The sequence below is a fragment of the Motacilla alba genome, chromosome 9, assembly GCF_015832195.1.
Source record: "Motacilla alba alba isolate MOTALB_02 chromosome 9, Motacilla_alba_V1.0_pri, whole genome shotgun sequence".
In the NCBI taxonomy this organism is placed as follows: Eukaryota; Metazoa; Chordata; class Aves; order Passeriformes; family Motacillidae; genus Motacilla; species Motacilla alba.
The window spans coordinates 497,820-516,286 of NC_052024.1; the positions used below are offsets into that span (position 1 = coordinate 497,820).

General features: G+C 45.0%; 1 protein-coding gene across 1 annotated transcript in view; it reads right to left on the reverse strand.

The window, feature by feature from the left end:
• The window catches only part of CLSTN2 (calsyntenin 2), a 322,820-nt gene extending 304,845 nt beyond the window's left edge, over positions 1-17,975 (reverse strand). The window contains exon 1 of the mRNA XM_038146273.1: positions 17,747-17,975. Coding sequence (XP_038002201.1) covers positions 17,747-17,831 — 85 coding nt within the window. The 5' untranslated portion in view covers positions 17,832-17,975. The remainder of the gene's footprint in view (positions 1-17,746) is intronic.
• Between the last annotated feature and the right edge of the window lie 492 nt (positions 17,976-18,467).

The following is an 18,467-nucleotide window of genomic DNA, read 5'->3' on the forward strand; positions in this document are numbered from 1 at the left end:
CCTGAGTTACAAAGAGGGTATCAAGAAGCCCCAGGAGACTTCAGCCCACTCACCCATAACTTTGAACCTGAGCAATTCAGAACAGGTGGCAAAAGTCTCTTGACTGTGCTGAAGACAGGTTATTTTTTAAAAACTGAAGACAAAAAACAACTTTACAATTTGACAGGAAAGGGAAACATTAACAGGCGAAAGCAGAATAAAGTCAATTATAATTTTTAATTAGCTTTCCAAGCTATTCAGTGAATGCTGGTGCTCATGAACAGCAATCAATACTGCATTCTAGTAATTTGTTATGCAAATGAAGCACTTCAGCAGATTATCTCATCCAAAAGTTAATACCGTTAACAAAAACTCAAAAAAAAAAATTAAAATCTATTTGCCCTTATTATAGAGGCAAAGGAAAGAAAGAACACAGAGAACTTCCCTGGAATTTGAGCTAGCTCTAACAAAGGTACCTGTTTACATTCCAGAACAATTCCCTCAATTTGAAGAAGGTTTTGATACATAGATGCTTTTGAAATACCAAGCCCAAACTCACAGAAGACAGTTGTTCAAGAATCATAGTGGGAAAAGTGAACCATTAGCATATGTAGAAGGAGTTTACAGCCTAAGTATAGTGAGAACAAAGTCAGCATGTCCACTCTGAATGAAAAAGAAAGGAAAAGAAAACCCAAACCACTGGTACTGGTCACGGTGGAGCCTGGTCTGAATACAGAGGAGGAATGGTCAAACCTCATGTAATTCCTGCTATTAACGGTAGCACGACAAGACACAAATTTTCCCTTGGAATGTTATTTTCAGTGATATTTGAAAATAACATAGCTGCAGCTCATGGTCAACATAGCATACACAGCGATTCATATGTAATACCAAATTAACCCAGTCAGCAGCTGATGAGAACTTATTTTAAAATCAAAGGCACTCTTGGTTGTTCTCCTGTGCAGACCCAGTCTGTAGTGTTCACAGAACGTGTTAATCTCAGCAGCAGCCAGGTGTTTGCCTGGGCACACAGAAGTCTCACTTTATCACACCCAGATACTGCAAATCACCGGAAAAATCTTCTCCACAGTTTCTGCCAGCACAAAGGAGCCCAATCCCACATGGTTTGTTGGGTTTTCCAGCATACTACCTACTATGTTTCTATTTCAGGTCATGACAACATGGAACATTATTTCATATAAAGGCTATCAAACACGCCCAACACAATTTCTGTCACACGCTCTCAACTCCTGTGTGCAAACTTGCAGATTACCAAGGGTCTGCACACAGGGAACGACCCAGCTTCCCCATAGTTAGGAGAATGAGCCATTGATTTCCATTTGAGCTGATGTGCCACTGAAATACAAGAATGCTTCAGAATAATACTTCAGTAAAACCAGCACACACTTTTTCTTTGATTTTTGTCAAAGAAGCACAGCATGGAAATTCCCCTGCAGCCAGAGCGTCTCCAGCTAAACCACTGCAGTGAAGAGTGCAGCGGGGCTTTTCAGGGTCACACTCTCACTCAACCCATTCGGATCTGCAAGCTGGCAATGATATCTCCATTCCCTTTCTGCAATGGGGTCATGGGCACTCCCCACCAAACACATCTTGGAGAAAAAACACCAGTGTGAGCACAGGATGCTGCAGCTCTTGAGCAATTTGAGCGGCCTGTATTTTTTGAGGACCACAGGGGAACTCATGATCCTCCCAAGGCAGGTGCAATTGTTGTTCTGAGCCAGGTATTTTGGAAATGCTATAAAGAACCTTCCCTTTGAAGGGCAGTAGTCACTCTCAGCTTAGCCAAAGCGAGTTCCCCACCTGATGGGTCATACAAAGCTGCTGGCAATCAGTTCCCCTCAATGATGGGGACACCAAGTGGAACAGCACTTATTACTGCAGAAATTAAACATCAGTTCTTCTACATGTAGATCAACTCCCTGCAACAACAGCAACAACCACTAAGTTAGGAGCAAAGCCCTAACACATAAGACATTAATTTCTACATGCCTAAGAATGTGAAAGCATCGAGGTTCTATTTCATTTTCTTTCTGCTTTCCAGCTCTCTCAGAGATCTCAGGGTGCTGAATTTTGACAGACTCACTACATAAACTGATATGCATCACAAAAATACTGCCAAGTTTACAGAGTTCTTATTAAATTTTACATTTAGATCTGAGACTTGAAATTTAACTTGCAATAAAAACCATGAAACCTGCTGAAGGTTGCAAGCCAACCAGGAAAAAACCCACTGTTTTTCTGTAACCAGAGCCCTTCAGTTCAGTCCCCCAGCCTCCGGAGCCTTAGGAGTACTTCATCTCTTGATGCAAGCAGAGAAGAAGCCAAGAGTAGCACGTGATGTCCCCACATGTTCCTGTCCCTTCCCTCCCTAGTGAGGAGGGACTGACACAGCTGTCAGTGCTGCCCAGAACAATGCAGAATAATCCTTAAGTAGCATCCCACTGGTGCTGTTTTTCCAGCAGCTCCCACTGTGCATTTCCTTGCTTGCCTCGCTCGCCATCATCAAATTTCTCCTCCTGTGCTTGCAACAATAGCTGAGAAAGAGATCTGCACATTATCCCCAGGAAAAGACTGCAATCAGCTCCCTGCCCACAGATTACACCAGACTTCTCCAGCTCCTGGGTGATTCAACTCCCCTGTGTATTTGGCTTTCAATTTCCTCCTTGTTCAACACACTCATTATAATCATTGCAGCAGAAAAGTGAAAAGGTCAGCAGGTCATAAATTATATCAGAGTAATTGCTTATGTGGAATATAAAATAATTCTCTGGCGTGCAGTCGGCCTAAAAGAACTGGGTTAGACAGAATCTGCAAAAAGATACCCAAGAAACATTTTGCAAAGATAAACTCAAAAATCTCAAAAATCCTTTACAATTATGCTACAGTCAGCATTTTGTAGAAGGTATTTTAGAGTAGAAAGTGGTGAACTTAAACCCAGACTAAAATTAATTTTCCTGCTATGTCCCAGTTTACCCTTTAATCCACTAATCTGCCGATATTGGGAAGTCTTGCAAGAATATATTGGGTTTTATTAGCTTCCAAAGAAACAGAAGCTGCTCTATAATTAAATTTCTATAACAGATCTTATTCCCTTGCCCTAACTTATTTTTAGAATTTGTGGTCTCAATGAGAAATGCTTCCTGAAACACAGTCAAGGCCACACACCCAAAAGTCTACAGAATTTCAGCGTTTTCCCATCAATCTGAATTCTTTGGAGAAGGCTCGTGGCTCAAAGCTTGTGTTGGGTTTGCAGTGCTGAAAGCGCTGAAGCCTTAAAACATCAAAACTTGATTTGCCAACTGCTTTGCTTATCAAAACATGAAACTACTTTTCCTCCTCAGTTGATCTTGCTGTAAATAAATGCTCTCTATTGTGCAAAATAAGTACACAGCCTCATTCTGTACAGAAAGAATTTCTATTGTTCAGGTTCAAGTATTTGCAAAGAAGGTTAAGCCCAATCATGCACAGATTTAGCTCTTCACATTCAAATGGAGAGTTTAAGAAATCATTACAGCATTTTAGGCTTTATCCCCTAGTAAATTCCACTCTACATTAAAGAATATATACTCTTCGAGACTGGAAAATAAGACGAGTTTGTATTTTGCAGAATGGAGGAGGGAAAAAAGTAAATATTCCCCCAAACTTAGAAGGGAACTACCTCTTTTAAGACGTCTCAAACTGAAGTACTTTCTAACTAAAGGCATTATACTCAAATCTACACAGATTTAAGCTATTAAAAAGAAAACATATTGGACAAAGATATCTTAACATTTTTTATTATTAGAAAGTTAAACATCCAACAAACAGCCTGACATTTTTTGAGGTCATGTTGTTTCCACCAAAAATATCCTCTCTCAGATATTTTTGCTGATCTTCACAAGCAGCTCCAGCTCTTTTTGATTTGTGAATCCCTACAAATTTAGATGGACAGCTGAATGGTAATACAAGCCTACTGAAAATAGATGTGTTTTTCTCGATTATTTTTTGCAGTCATTGGAACAGTCCCACAGATCCCACGACACCAAAGACCACCATTAAAGGAAGAGTGCAGATGAAGCAAAAAAAGGAAATTATTTTAGTTTCCCAAAATAAACCTCAAAATGTTTCTCTTCAAATTATTTCATCTCAATAGCTCTGCCTAATCTTGTGCCTTTTGCTTCAGCAGAACACTGAAATAATTGCACTTTGATCATTTTATACACACACAGCCTTTATGCTTTTTTTGAGCAAGAAAAAGACAGAAACCAACTACAACTGGCTTCAGCAGCCAGTGCTTTTTTCCCTTTCTGACCTCGAATCAAGAGTTTGAGTCCAGCTTTGCCAGGTTTTAAAGACCACTATCAAAAGGCTGACTTTTTAAGGCAGTTCAGTATAAATCAGACATTTAACATCTTTCTAGCTTTCCTTTTTCAACACAAATTTAAAATTCTGTTAACTAAGGAAGAAAAAATGAACTTTTAAGATCTAAGCCTGACAATAATGGCAAATACCATCTGTTCAGCTGCAGCTCAGGAATTTTTAAAGTAGCTCTCATAAGGAAAAGTGAAAATCACCCTTCAAACACGATTGCTGTACAGTTTTTTCACAATTGCCTCAAATATACCTGCCAATGCATTGTCACTGACTGACCTGTGTTAGTAACCTTTGTGAAACTAACTCCAGACCAAATTTCAGAAACTAACAGTATCTATCACACAGTAAATCGTGAAAGAGAGTTCACAAATGATTTTAACTTAGTTCCACCAACTCATATTTTACAAGCTCCTCTCACAACCAAAAAATTCAACCCAATTACTGCAAATGGGCAACCCCGTATAGGCAAGGGGTGTCATAAATTCCAGCCACAGTCACGCTTTGATTGCATTTCCAAGAGCCAGGTGTGAGACAAAAATAACCCACCAAGTTATGAGGGAAACCCTCACTACTTCCTTTGTTAATTTTTGTGATTTACCTGCTCGACATTTGCGCTTCTCCCTCACATTCAAGGTAGGGTTTGTTATTTTTTAGAGGATAAAAGACTAAATTTTCTTAGTCGGGTGATTTTAGAAGCTCAGAGTTTAAGGAGGAAAAACCCCAGGTGCCTGAAAAGTCATGAAATCCTTGTAAGCTGATAATGATGAGACACATGCAGTACATTTATAAACACATACACAGTGTTGATTATCATGTGCATATTCAGTGAGAAGATAATCTACACAAGAAAAAAATGAGGAAATCAGTCCCAAAATGAGCAGAGTCTATTCTTCTCACCTACTTTACTTACTACAGTCTGTTAGCAAGTGAGTGACAACTGAATGCTGACCAAAAAGCAGAACCTTAATATTTGCATTTGATTGCAATTTTCATCAAATAAAATAAAAGGTGTCCCACTTCATTTTAACAGTCCTAAGACACAAAATGTGCAGTAGTAGTAAATTGAATGTCATTCTTAATCATTGCTATTAGAAAAACAGCCAAGTACTATCCATATTTGGGATATGCAACTTCAAGTGATTGGTCTGATTTGTAGCAGCAACAAAAAACAGCTCCACAAAATGAGCACAAGTGAAACTTTGTGAGAGTGCTGCACTGCTTGACTTTACTGCACTTTACTAAACACTCCCAGTGTTTACCCAGTACGAGACAGGAGTCATGGGGCTGGAATACAGACAACAAGCAAACGCCTGCATCGACACAGCTGCTCTGACAGGCAGCACAGGGAAGAATAACCACACTTAAACCTGCAGGAAACCCATCCTGGCCAACACTTCACTTGATAGTTTGAAGTTGAATGAAAAGTATTTTGAAAAGAACAAAAAAAACCCAAACCAAGACAAACAAAAACTCAAACAAACAAAAGCCACCAAGAACGGTTCTATTGGCTCAATGAAAGCAGTTATACCACAGGAGGCTGTAAAAGGAAAGAGATTGAATCAAACATTCCTCCTGTTTGGATAAAAGCAACTATTAGCACAACAATATTAAAGCTTTGAAATAACTGTTTACATTTATAGGAAAACACACAAGGGATGAAACTCCGATTTTACCAAGATACGCTGCAAATCTCACATTGATTTAAAGAGGGTCAAGATTACACATACAAAAACCAAATATCTAAATAACAGCATTAACTGCTGGAAAACTGCAAATCCATGCAGACCCATCTTTAAAATCAATACCTAGAGAAGCCACATTAAAATGAATTGTAATTCAGCACATACACTTCTATTCCAAAACGTGTTTTTAGGTTAACTGCAAAAGTCATCTTTCCTAGCCCAATACTCTTCAACAATCTATTGGTCAACTCACACTCCATCTGTATCTTGAGGACACTCAGACCCGTAAGGGCCCCAAAAAACCTGAACCACTTTTCCAATCTCTTTAATTTCTGCCAAGCTTGAACATCTTGTATGTCACAATGATATTACATGAAAATCCCTTTGCCAGGATTTTTTCTTGTGAGAAGCTGAGAAGCCTCAGAGGAAAAGAAAAACAATAATTATCTGCTGCTGTGGAATGCAACAGGTGCATCTTTGATTGGCACATGCTGGTTTATTCTACTTGATCACCAATCATTGGTCCAGCTGTGTCGAGGCTGTGAGCAGTCATGAGCTTTTGTTATCATTCCATTCTATTCCTTTCCAGCCTTCTGATGAATCCTTTCTCTCTATTCTTTTAGTATAGTTTTAGGATAGCATTTTTAATATAATACATATCATAATATAATAAATCAGCCTTCTGAAACATGGAGTCAAGATTCTCATCTCTTCCCTCGTCCTGGGGACCCTCAAACACAACCACACTTGTACACACCCAACCTGTACCACAAAGCCAGCAGCATCAGGGATGCTGCACCACCAAGCACCACAAGAGATTTACGCAAACGCAAATAATTTCTTAAAAGATGGATTTTAAGAATGATCCATCTTCCACATCAAGCAGGATTTTGGGGCAGGGAGGGTAAAGCCCACTTAGATTCAATGTGTCTTAAATGCTGATTTTTAATTTTTTTTAGTATCACTTATTGAAAACAACAAGTACCAAATTAACTGATGCACATCCAGAGCCTTTAGGCTAATTTTATCAAGAAGCCACTTGAACTTTGATGCCATATTATAATGCATAATGTTCTATCAACTTACTCAAAGTAACTCACTCCCTTGCTCTTATATCTTATAGACATAACCAATCAACATATCCATTTTTATTGAAATGCACACAGCAAAGAATTGGAAGGTATTTAGAGTGACCTGTCTTAAGGTGCACTTTAGAAATCAGCACTTGCACATTTTAAATAGCTAGATTCCACTCATTAACCTTCTTGATAGAGTAAATTTGCATCTCATAAAAGGAAACAAAACACTGAAGCATTACAGGCATCCTGAATTTTGTGTTGAAAGCCCCCAGTGAGCGTGCACAACTCTCATCTACTAGGTACAGCTGCTGGGTGTTTAAAAACCAATTAAAGAAAACTGAGGTCCCTTTTTGTAACAGTACATCACAGTACAAGCTGGCTTGTACCGGGCTATTAATTCGCTAAAAATAAGAAACTCAGCTGGTTCCACGAACCGGCCCCTGGGCTGACTGACAGGAACCTCAACCAATTACGTTCCATCCTCAGCGGCAGATATCTCACTGGTCCAGAAGATGGGCAGCATTAAAAAATCAGACCAATGAGCTATCCAGCCAAACCTCCTTTAGAAAGAGGGGTTGAACCAATAAATGCTCTCTGTTGCTACCTGGACATCGGGCGTGTGGTCATCTCTGTCTCCGACCCACCCTCGCTGCTTTACACGTGGTGCCCACGGCATGATGGGACTCAGCCATTTTCAGCACACAGAGCAGGGGAGAATGAACGGTGTAATAGCTGGAGAAAGCTGGTAAAGGCTACTAATGCAAATGGTGTGAAAGCAGGAGAAAGCCCATGAGACAGTGGTATAGTGGTGGAATTACCACAGGCAGTGGAAAATTGCTGCGAGATCCCGGTGGTAGACAGCAGAGTATGCTGCGTGGTTTTAAACCACATTTTTGTGGATTGAAATCACCATGGGGACTGGGGGCCTGGACTTCTGCACTAGAAGATCCCATTCTGAAGGTATAGACTTTCTTTCATAAAAATAGAGGGATTAATTACGACAAGCGGGCTCTGCTAGCCCTGCTCACATGGTGTGAAAGCCATGAACTGGATGTGTCTGAAGGGATCTCCTTAGACTTATCAACTTGAGAGCGGGCTGGATGAAATATACTTTCAGCAGCCTCCACTGGTGATGACACAACCATCAATGTTACACAGCCATGGAGGATCAACCTGGACTTATTAAAGAATTTGAATAATGAGCAGGGAAGAAGGATGGGCAAAGCTGACACAGACCACGGCAAAACTGCCGCAGGAGCCAGAAAGCCGCCGCGGGTGGAGGCGATATGTCAACCAAGCATTCTGCCGTTGCACGGAGCCGCAGGGCCACCCCACACTGGGATGCACTGCTGCTGGGGTGTTCCCATGAGACATGGGAGACATGGCACTGCCAAGCCGCTCAGGACTTTCTCTGTGCCCTACTCGGCCCCAGTCACTGTGGGAAGTGAGACCGCACCCTGCTGCAGCGGGACCGCGACTCGCCGCTGCAGAGTGACCGTGGGGAGCAGCGCTGCCCCAGGGAGTGTGGCAATCCCAGCAAACTGAGAGAATCTGCGGACTGCCTGGGCCGTGGCTGCTGACAATGCCCAGGGAGGCAGCGAAGAGGATTGCGCAATCCAGCCACGTGGCATAATGGCAGCCACCGTGGCCCCAGCGAGCCGTGCAGCTCTGGTGGCACTGGGACACTCCGTGCCTACACAGAGCCGCTGTGCTGGGCTGAGCTGCCCTGCGGCCATGCTGCAGACCTCCTGTGCAACACCAGACCCCCACGCGACTGTGCGAGGCTGCTGTCCCAGGGGAGCCGCGATGCCACCGCCTTGGGGGGCACACTGTGCCGCGCCGCTCCGCAGGGCCAGACCACATGGTGGCCGCTCCAGCGCCGCCATGGCGGCAACCCCACTACCACACGCGCACCAGAACCGCCTCCTCCTGACACGGCGTAGCTCAGCTCCAAAGCTGCTCGGGGCCTCCAGTCCAAGCTCCGTGGAGCACAGCTGTGCCTCTAGTGGAAATGGCCCCTGATCCTGACTCCACGGGCAGGTCTGGGAATTACATCACCAGGAGCTCCTGCAGACCAGAAGCGGGGCCACTATCCCCACTGCACTACCACTGCTGGAGCTAAAGCCTCCCCTGGAATATGTGCCTACAAGGGACACAAGGGATACCAACAGAGAAAGCCAGAGGCATTGTCCCCCTGTGGAACACCACAATAACACCACAGTCGCTTTGTTGCTGATGAGCATCTGGCAAAAAGTAAAGCTTGCTGCTATCAGGGGGCAGAACTCACTAATGTACTCATGTTGGGGGTTGGGACCCTGAGGATAGGACACTGGGAGCTTATCCAGTAGTAAGATGCACTGGAACTAATCCTAACAAGTATACTCCTTTTCAATGGCCAGTTCTATCCAAGCTGTGCCAGCTCATGGCCAAGCACAGTTTGGGGTCTGCTGCAGTTGCTAATATGCTACAGTTCCAACCGGCAAAACTAATGTTTACAGCTGTCCAATGTATAGTTTTTGAATCCGTGTGGAAAAGCAGCACTGAAAAACAGGAGTTAAAAAATCTAAAGGTTCTTCAAGAGGACCCACGTTATGGGGCAAGGGTCCCTCAACTTCTGGGTCTACCACCAGTGGGAGATCCAAGACTCCAAGCCAGGCTCCATCCATTAGTACTGGAACAGGTGAAGGAATTGGGTCTGCAGGCACTATTTAAAGTAACTAACATGGTACACCCAACCCAAACATATTTCAAAATCAAACAAGGAGTCAAAGAAACGTACTTGCAGTTTCTAAAGAGATTACTAGATGCTATGGAAAAAACAAATTGTTAATGTTGAAGTCAGAAATCATCTAATTTTACAACTGGCAAAGGATAATGCCCATGAGGACTGCCAAAAGGTCACAGAACTGCTACTTGATGAAAATCCATCACTAAATGACTTGATAAATGCCTGTGCTAAGGTTGGATCTAATTCTCATAAAATGACTATGTTAGCAGATTCCGTAACAGCCGCTGTGAGGGTAACACCTCAATGCTACGGAGTGGACAACAGGGCCACCTAAGAGCAAACTGTCCCCAAAAGTCCTTTCCACAGGGGATGTTTCAAGGAGAGAAGGGAGCAAATGCAAGCTGCAGCTGATGTGGAAGGACCACACACACGACCAAGGTATGCAGGTCCAAATCTCATGCTAATGGTCAGTTTCTCAAGAACTAGGGAAACAGGAAAATGAGCATGAAAGGGGAATGCATGATGACACAAGTAATTTCCCACCCTCCAGTACAAGCTCATGTGACCAGCTCACAGGAAAGACCTGAGGAGCAGCTGGAATGGATGTGTCCTCCTCGATCGCAGTAACCATAAGCACCTCAAAGGTACGTAAGGTCCCTCTCGAGCCTTGGGGGCCTACCGGGAAAGGATTGAGTGCACTGTTAATTGGAAGGTCCCGTGCCACAATGCAAGGTATCATTGCACACCCTGGTGTTGTTGATGCAGATTTTACCAGACACATGCATTGATTTTCACCCCTACTCCACCTGTGAGTATCCCTGAAAAAAACAGAATTGCTCAACTCATCCCTTTTGAGTCTTGTGTCCCCAAAGCAGATTCTAGAGAGCAAGGAGACCAAGGCTTTGGATCAACTGACCCAGGTGAACAGGACAGACCCAGGTGAACTGGACTCAGGGCGTAGGAGATCAAAGACCTAACACGGTTTGTGCCGCTGCGGTGCCTAAGGCAAAGCCTTCACAGATACAGGTCAGTGGGATGACAGATATAGGGGCAGACGTCACCAAGATCTCTGCCAACACGTGGCCTCCATCGTGGCCTGCTACACCTGTGGGATCTGCCATTGCTGGCCTCGGAGGGCCCACACAGAGCTGCTTGAGCACCAGTCCTGTGTTGATCAAAAATCCTGAGGGCCAAACAGCTACGATCTGGCCTTACATCACTGGTGCACCTCTTCAACTGTGGGGGAGGGATGTTTTGCCTGCATGGGATGGATGGATTTTTGACAGGGGCCACTGCGTTGAAGGGTGTAAAGCGTCCCACACCAGCTCTGAAATGGCTGAGTACTCAGCCTGTGTGGATACCACAGTGCTTTCCATTAATAACGCTGCAGCAGTGGAACATTATCAATGGTGAGTTCTCCCCCAAAGCATGAGAAACAGTCCCACAGTCTGTCAATGGTACATTGTACAAGCACTCTCATCAGTGACAGAACAGTTTCCAGGGGCATACTGTTATCATTACATGTATGACATTTTGATTGCAGCCCAAACAAAAAATGAACTTTCACAGATTCAGCCAAACCTGCTGCAAGCATTAAAAACACTTGGGCTGGAGTCAGCACCAGAGAAGGTACAGCAGCAAGAACCCTGGGAATATTTGGGACTCAAAATAATGAATCAAACTGTATAGCCACAAGCAATTCAATTTTCAAACCAAAACTCAGACTCTAAATGATGCACAAAAACTGTTGGGTACTATCAAGTGGGTCAGATCATATCTAGGATTAACCAATTCACAATTAGCACCCTTATCTGACCTCCAAAAAGGTGATCCTGAATTAACTTCCCCCAGAAAATTAACCCCAGAGGCAAAAGCTGCTCTCAAAACAGTAGAGCAAGCTATCACAGACAGACAGGTCCACCGTATATGCCCAGAGGCGTGTATCGCTGTGTTCATTCTCATTGTTAATTCTTATTCTACTGGTATTATTGGGCAGTGGAACACACACTGGCCTGACCCTCAGCACATTCTAGAGTGGATGTTTTTGCCTCACCAGCCAAAGAAGACGGCACCCATTGTCTTAGACCTAACTGCACAGTTAATCATCAAATGTCATTACAGGTGTTTACAACTGCATGCTAGAGATCCTTCACAAATTATTACTCCTGTGACACAAGAGCAGGTTGAATGGTGTTTTGCTAACTCTATGGCCTTGCAAAGTGCTTTGCAATATTTTTCTGGACAAATCACTTACCACTTACCGAGCCACAGATTGCTGAAGTTAAGCGGGGAAACTGCACTATCTCTGAAACCTCTAAATAGCAGAACACCCTTAAAAGGTGTTACAGTGTTTACTGACGGCTTTGGGAAAACAGGAAGGGCCATTGTACATGGCAAGAGGAAGATGAGTGGCAAAGGTTGGAGTGATATGAGAGTGGATCACCTCAAATGGTAGAGCTACGGGCTGTAGCTATGGCTTTCCAACATTTTCCCCACACTCCTCTAAATGCTGTAACTGATTCTGCATACGTAGCTGACATCACACAAAGATTAGACCGAGCACTACTAAAGGAAATTGATAATGCACAACTATTTAATTTAGTAAAAACTCTATGCCTTACTATCCAAGCCAGAACTTGCCATTATTATATCCTACACATCAGGAGTCACACAAATTTACCAGGTATTATCACAGAGGGCAACACCAGAGCAGATATGCTAGCTAGCCTTGCTTGGAAACCACCACAGCAGATAAGCTAGCTCAAGCAAAGGCACCACATGATTTTTTCCAAGCTGTTTGAGTCTTACAGTGGCAATTTCAGCTGTCAAACACAGAGGCTCGTAATATTGTTCGCACGTGTGCTGACTGCCAGGGCCACACTGCACCGCTGCAGATGGGGGCAAACCCCCGTGGACTGCGTGCTTTGCAAATCTGGGAAACTGATGTCACACACATCCCTGAATTTGGCCCTTTTAAATATGCACATGTCTCAATGGATACTCTTCATCAGCAATATGGGCTACAGTGCACACAGGAGAAAAAGGTCAGGATGCCAATCGGCTTTTGCAGCTTTGGGCATCCCTCACGCCATCAAAACAGACAATACATACATTTCACAGAAAACGGGACAATTTCTACAGCTCTGGGGTGTGTCACACCAAACTCATGTTCCCCATTTAGCAACTGGACAGGCCATTGTGGAAAGAGCACGCAGCACTTTAAAACATAAACTTGAAAAACAGAAGGGAAGAATGTGTGGCGAGAGCCCACAGAGCAGGGTAGCTCAAGCTATACAGACACTAAATCATTTAACAGTATTAGAGAAGTCCCAGAACCCACTTATTTTAAATCACTTCTTATCACTACAATCATCCTGTGGTGTTCAGCTGCCCAAACCCAAGGTAAGGGTGAGAGACCTCCTCACCAATACACAGAGGGGTCCTTGGGATCTTATTACCTGGGAACAGGGATATGCATGCATTTCAAGGGACATTGGCACACGCTGGATACCTGCCAGATGTGTCCGGCCTGCACTACGTCCTGCTTGGAACCACAGGCAGCATCCTCCTGATGATCCCTCAACAGACATCACAGAGCCGTGTATGGAGCAGTAACTGGAACAGCTGTTCACCTACTTCATGGAAATCCTGAAGTGTCAGTTCATATAAGGACCTAATTTGTTTACAATTTATTTTTTTCCTGTTTACAAACTGTTTTTCCTGTTTACAGATTGTTTTTCTAGTAGTTTGGTTTTTCCCTAACAGTTCTGAGGGTTAAATAGTATCTTGTTTTTAGAGGTAAGTTGTAATTTCTAAGAAAATAGCCTGTGACATGTTAGCCTGAGGAATATTAGCAGTTCTTGCCTAACAGCTCCTAGATACGAATGCTGCAGCTCCAGTGATACACGGCCTCAAGCAAATTAAACCCATGCCGCCCTTCTGTCACCCGGTTTGCAAAGCGTCCTTGCAGATGGGTGACAGAGACCAGGTTGCAATTTTTAATAAAGAAAGAAAGGAGGGGATGTCACAGTACATCACAGTACAAGCTGGCTTGTACCGGGCTATTAATTCACTAAATATAAGAAACCCAGCCGGTTCCATAAACTGGCCCCTGGGTTGACTGACAGGAACCTCAACCAATTATGTTCCATCCTAAGCTGCAGATATCTCACTGGTCCAGAAGCTGGGCAGTGTCAAAAGATCAGACCAATGAGCTATCCAGTCAAACCTCCTTTATAAAAAGAGATTGAACCAATACATGCTCTCTGTTACCAATGGACATCGGGCGTGTGGTCATCTCTGTCTCCGACCCACCCCCCCGTCCCGTTACACCTTTCAAGTGTACAACTTGGGCAGGAGAAGGTGTGTCCAGATACAGACACAACCCTCCAAGTTCAAAACCAGTCACTTCAAAGGGGAAACACAGGATCCAACTCTGACTGCTCACAAGCCACTTAATGGGAGGTGACAAAAGATGCACGTTGGAGGGTGTTCTTTAAGCGGCACATACACTGCTTACAATTAAAATATGCTTTGGAACCTCTTAAGTTCCCAGTCTTGGTAGTCTTCCAAGTAATGCAATTAAAATTGGTAACAATATGATTCTGACTGGCAGACATTTTCTAACTTCATAATGACAATTTAAATATAGTTGTCAGTCTTCTATGCTGAAACACCTGAATGCTAAAGCTGCTATCAAATACTGAGTTCTGTCTTTCGAGACCTCTAAATCATTTCATTATCTTGACACCCAGACTTCATAATCAGATGAATCTTTTATCCTGTGAGACACAAGAGTCAGTCTTCATGAACTGCTTTTCAATCAAAACACTCTAGAAAAAAAGGATTCCTAACTCCATTTACTGATGAAAAGAAACAGAAAGATGAAATAATTTACATGTTCTTACTGGGGTTTATTGGTGAGCTACAGGAAGCACCAGCAAAAGAAAGCATAGTTGCTTCACCTCCCATCTTCTGACTTAAGGACTTGCCAAACATTGCTCCTCGTGTATTTTGAATGAGGTTGGAAAGAACACTCTTTTTTTTTTTTAATGTCTCCTATGAACTGATAATGAAAAGTATTTCATTATTATTTACTATTAAAAGGAATACAAGGAAACACTGAGTGATGCAGAAAATTTCAGACTCTAGGATCTGTCCAGTGTGTTCTCAAAGCCTTTCCCTCACTTTCCTGCCCCCAGGCTGTAAGGTTTCTCTCACGAAGAAGATGCTGGCTCTGTCTCCCTGGGTCAGCTGTTCCTCTGCTGCTGAGAGTCAGATCTGATGCACTCACATCACAGACCTGCCAAGTGGGACTGAATGTTCCACTGATTTGGAAATGTCTGCAATGGCTAAGACTTCAGGTTTTGCCCATGTAATTAATTTAACTGGAATCAAATATTCTGAATAGTTGTTCACATCATTGAGAGGCTTTCAGCCGCACTTAAAAATGAAGATTAAAATGTTGTTTATGGAAACGATGAAGTTCAAATACAGTAACATTCAAGATGCTAATTAATTGGGTCTTACAAGAAATTTGGATAAGACAGCCCTTTCAGGACTTCATTGAGTAGTTTAGTAGTACATACTAGAATAAGGTCATAAATTACTTAAGATATAAGCATAACGCACAGATTTGGGGAAACAAAAAGTGCTGTAGGTTGTAATACTCCCTGCCTGTGACCCACATGGACCTATGAATTTTGAATATGATAGGGGAAAAACCAAAACCTTATCCTTCAGCATATTCCACTTTCCATAACTAAAGACAACAAGAGACAGTTCACACAATTTCCAGACATCATTAATGCAATTCCGATAACCCAGAAGGTGTGCCTCTCTGTCACACGGAGACAAGCTATCTAAAAATACTTAAAAGCAAACATGTTTCTGTCCAAAACGGTGATTTTTGTTGTACCCTATGATAGACATCTCAGTGTGAACAACCTGCTGCAAAGCTAACAAACTGCGTATGCATATTTAATACACACATTAGGTTCTGTAACTAACAACCTCCTAAACACTCTGATGTTGCCTCATATTTCTTTTTCCTTGGAAAACTGTGGAGAGTTTGTTTATTGGGGGGCAGGGCAGGTTCCCCCTTCTATTCACAGTAAACCATTTTTGCAGCCTGGAGATATTAAGTGAAAGAAACTGTTATTTTCTACTGAGTGAAAAGTGAGAACCAGAACTGCTCCTGTAATCCTTCTCCCCTTCCTCACAAACATGTGGGGAAAAGGAGAGGGGGAGGAGGGGGCTTGGTTTTGTTTTTAAAATGAGAAGAGCACAGTGAAGTAGATGAGGTAAGACGAGAACTGAAATCATTATCTTGGGCTGTCTTTGATCCTATAAATAGCTCAGGGCACATGGGGAGCTCTGTACACACGGCATCCTACCTCCATCTCCCACCAGAATGCACCTTCAGGCCACAAGTCCAGGTTGTGGTTACAGCACCAAGCTTTGCATGAGGTACCCACAAAATGCTTTTTAACTTAAAACTTGCTTACCATAGGAAAACAGAGAACAGGAGAAAGCAGCACGAGGTTCCTGCTGAAATAAACCCTTTTTTTCTTCCCTCTACCGACCAGGTGGAGGAAGAAAAAGCATATCAGATATTAACTGCATACAGTGCCAAGACATCTTACCTCATTTATTAACACTGCCTTATAGTCTTTGAAAATATCCAGTATTAAGAAACAAGGTACATAAAGTAATAAGCAAAAACTTAAGCACTTGAATATCAATATAAATAACATTAAAATGCCTATTTTTAACCACCAACTGCTGGGAGCTTGTGGCTCCTGTTATCCAGAAATGTTCTCTGCAGCCCTCCAGTGGTCAAAGGCACAGCAGAGCCCAGCGAGAACGACCCCGTTTTGTCTGATGAACTGCCGGCAGGGTAAAAGACATCTCCCACGAAATAAAACCTCCCACGCTTGTCCAAAGAAAAGGTCCTTTTAAAGGAGGCAATTACCCTGACTTACATTAGAAAGTAAAGAGGAGGAAAGTAACTCCTCTCCATCAAAATGTTACGTGTTGTGTGTTAATCTGCCCAGAAAACAACGGCATTCCCACCAGGACACCAAGGCACGTTGGGTCAGTAACAGAAGGAGAAATTAATTTCCTACGGTCACTTTCTACTATTCATACACGTACATGTAAACAAAGTCAAGTAACATTTGCCGGAAAGAATCAATTTTCTCGCAAAGTTACAGCTCAGGCAGTTGGTTGGGGTTTTGTTAAGAAAACAAACGCCAAACAAACACTGAAGTTTTCTCTTCTCTCTCACACACATGCTGACAAATAAAATAAGCACCAAAGCCTCATGCAAAAATAAGAGCAACTGAAACGTTTGAAAAGAATATAAAAAAAGACCGAGACAGAGTTCTCAAAACCAAGTTTCTAAAACTTGGGGCTCCAAAGCCAGTCCTAAACCGCATGGAAACAATGCGAGGGAAAAGAAAACAAGCAGAGGCAAGAAATCGCCGACACCTGTGCGACCGGAGCTCTTGCAAGGGGCTCTGGCTGGTGGCGGGAGCGCGGCGGAGCAGCGAGAGCCCCGGCGCACCTGCAGCCCCGCGGGCACTGCTATCCCGGCCTGGGGAACCGCCGCGCTTCTGCTCCGCTCCCGGCCTGGGAAGCTCCAGCACTTCTCCCGCGCTCCCTGCGCCCAGCCCGGCGTGCGGAGGCGCAGCCCGGCCCGGCCCGTGCCCGAGCGCGGCTCAGCCGGAGCGGCCCCGCAGCACCGCGGCGGCGCCTCCCGCCCGGCCCCGGGACAGAGCTGCGGGCAGCCCTGCCGGGCCGCCGAGCCCCCCGCCCAAACTTTGCGCCCCTGCCCGCGGGGAGCGGCGGCTCAGCCCCGCGCAGGGCGAGCGGCCGCGCCCGGCCCGCGCCCCGGTACCTGCCTTTGGCGGCGAGCAGGCTGCCCAGCCCCAGCGGGAGCAGCAGCAGCGCCGCCGGGCCCCAGCAGCAGCAGCGGCGCCTCCGCATCCCCGGCCCTGGTGCCGGCTGCCGGCCCGGCTGTGTGCGCTGCGCTGCGCTGCGCTGCCGGCGGGCGGAGGCTGCTGCTGCCGCCGCGCCCTCACTCGCCCTCGCTGCCAGCGCCGGGGCGGCTCCGGCCCCCGCCCGGGACCGCGGCGACGTCACGGCGAGGGCAGGCCCGAATATTCATGAGCCGGGACAGCAGCCGGGGACGGCCCCGCACCTGCCCGCGCAGGTGTCGCCCACCGCAGCCCCTTGCAGGTGTCGCCCACCGCAGCCCCTTGCCGGTGTCACCGCAGCCCCTTGCGGGTGTCACCCATCGCAGCCCCTTGCGGGTGTCACCCATCGCAGCCCCACGCGGGTGTCACCCACCGCAGCCCCGCGCGGGTGTCACCGCAGCCCCGCGCGGGTGTCACCCACCGCAGCCCCGCGCGGGTGTCACCGCAGCCCCGCGGGGCAGGGCGGGCCCGGGCTGGGGACGCGGGGAGGGCACGGCGAGCCGGGAGCAAGGACACGGCAGAGCGGTGGGCAGCGAGGGAGACGGGACGGAGAGGAGGAAAACGAGGCTTTGGTGAAGGGTGCGGAGGGCACCGGGAAAGGGAGACACAAAGGTGGCGGCTGGGAGAAAGGAACGGAGAAGAAAAG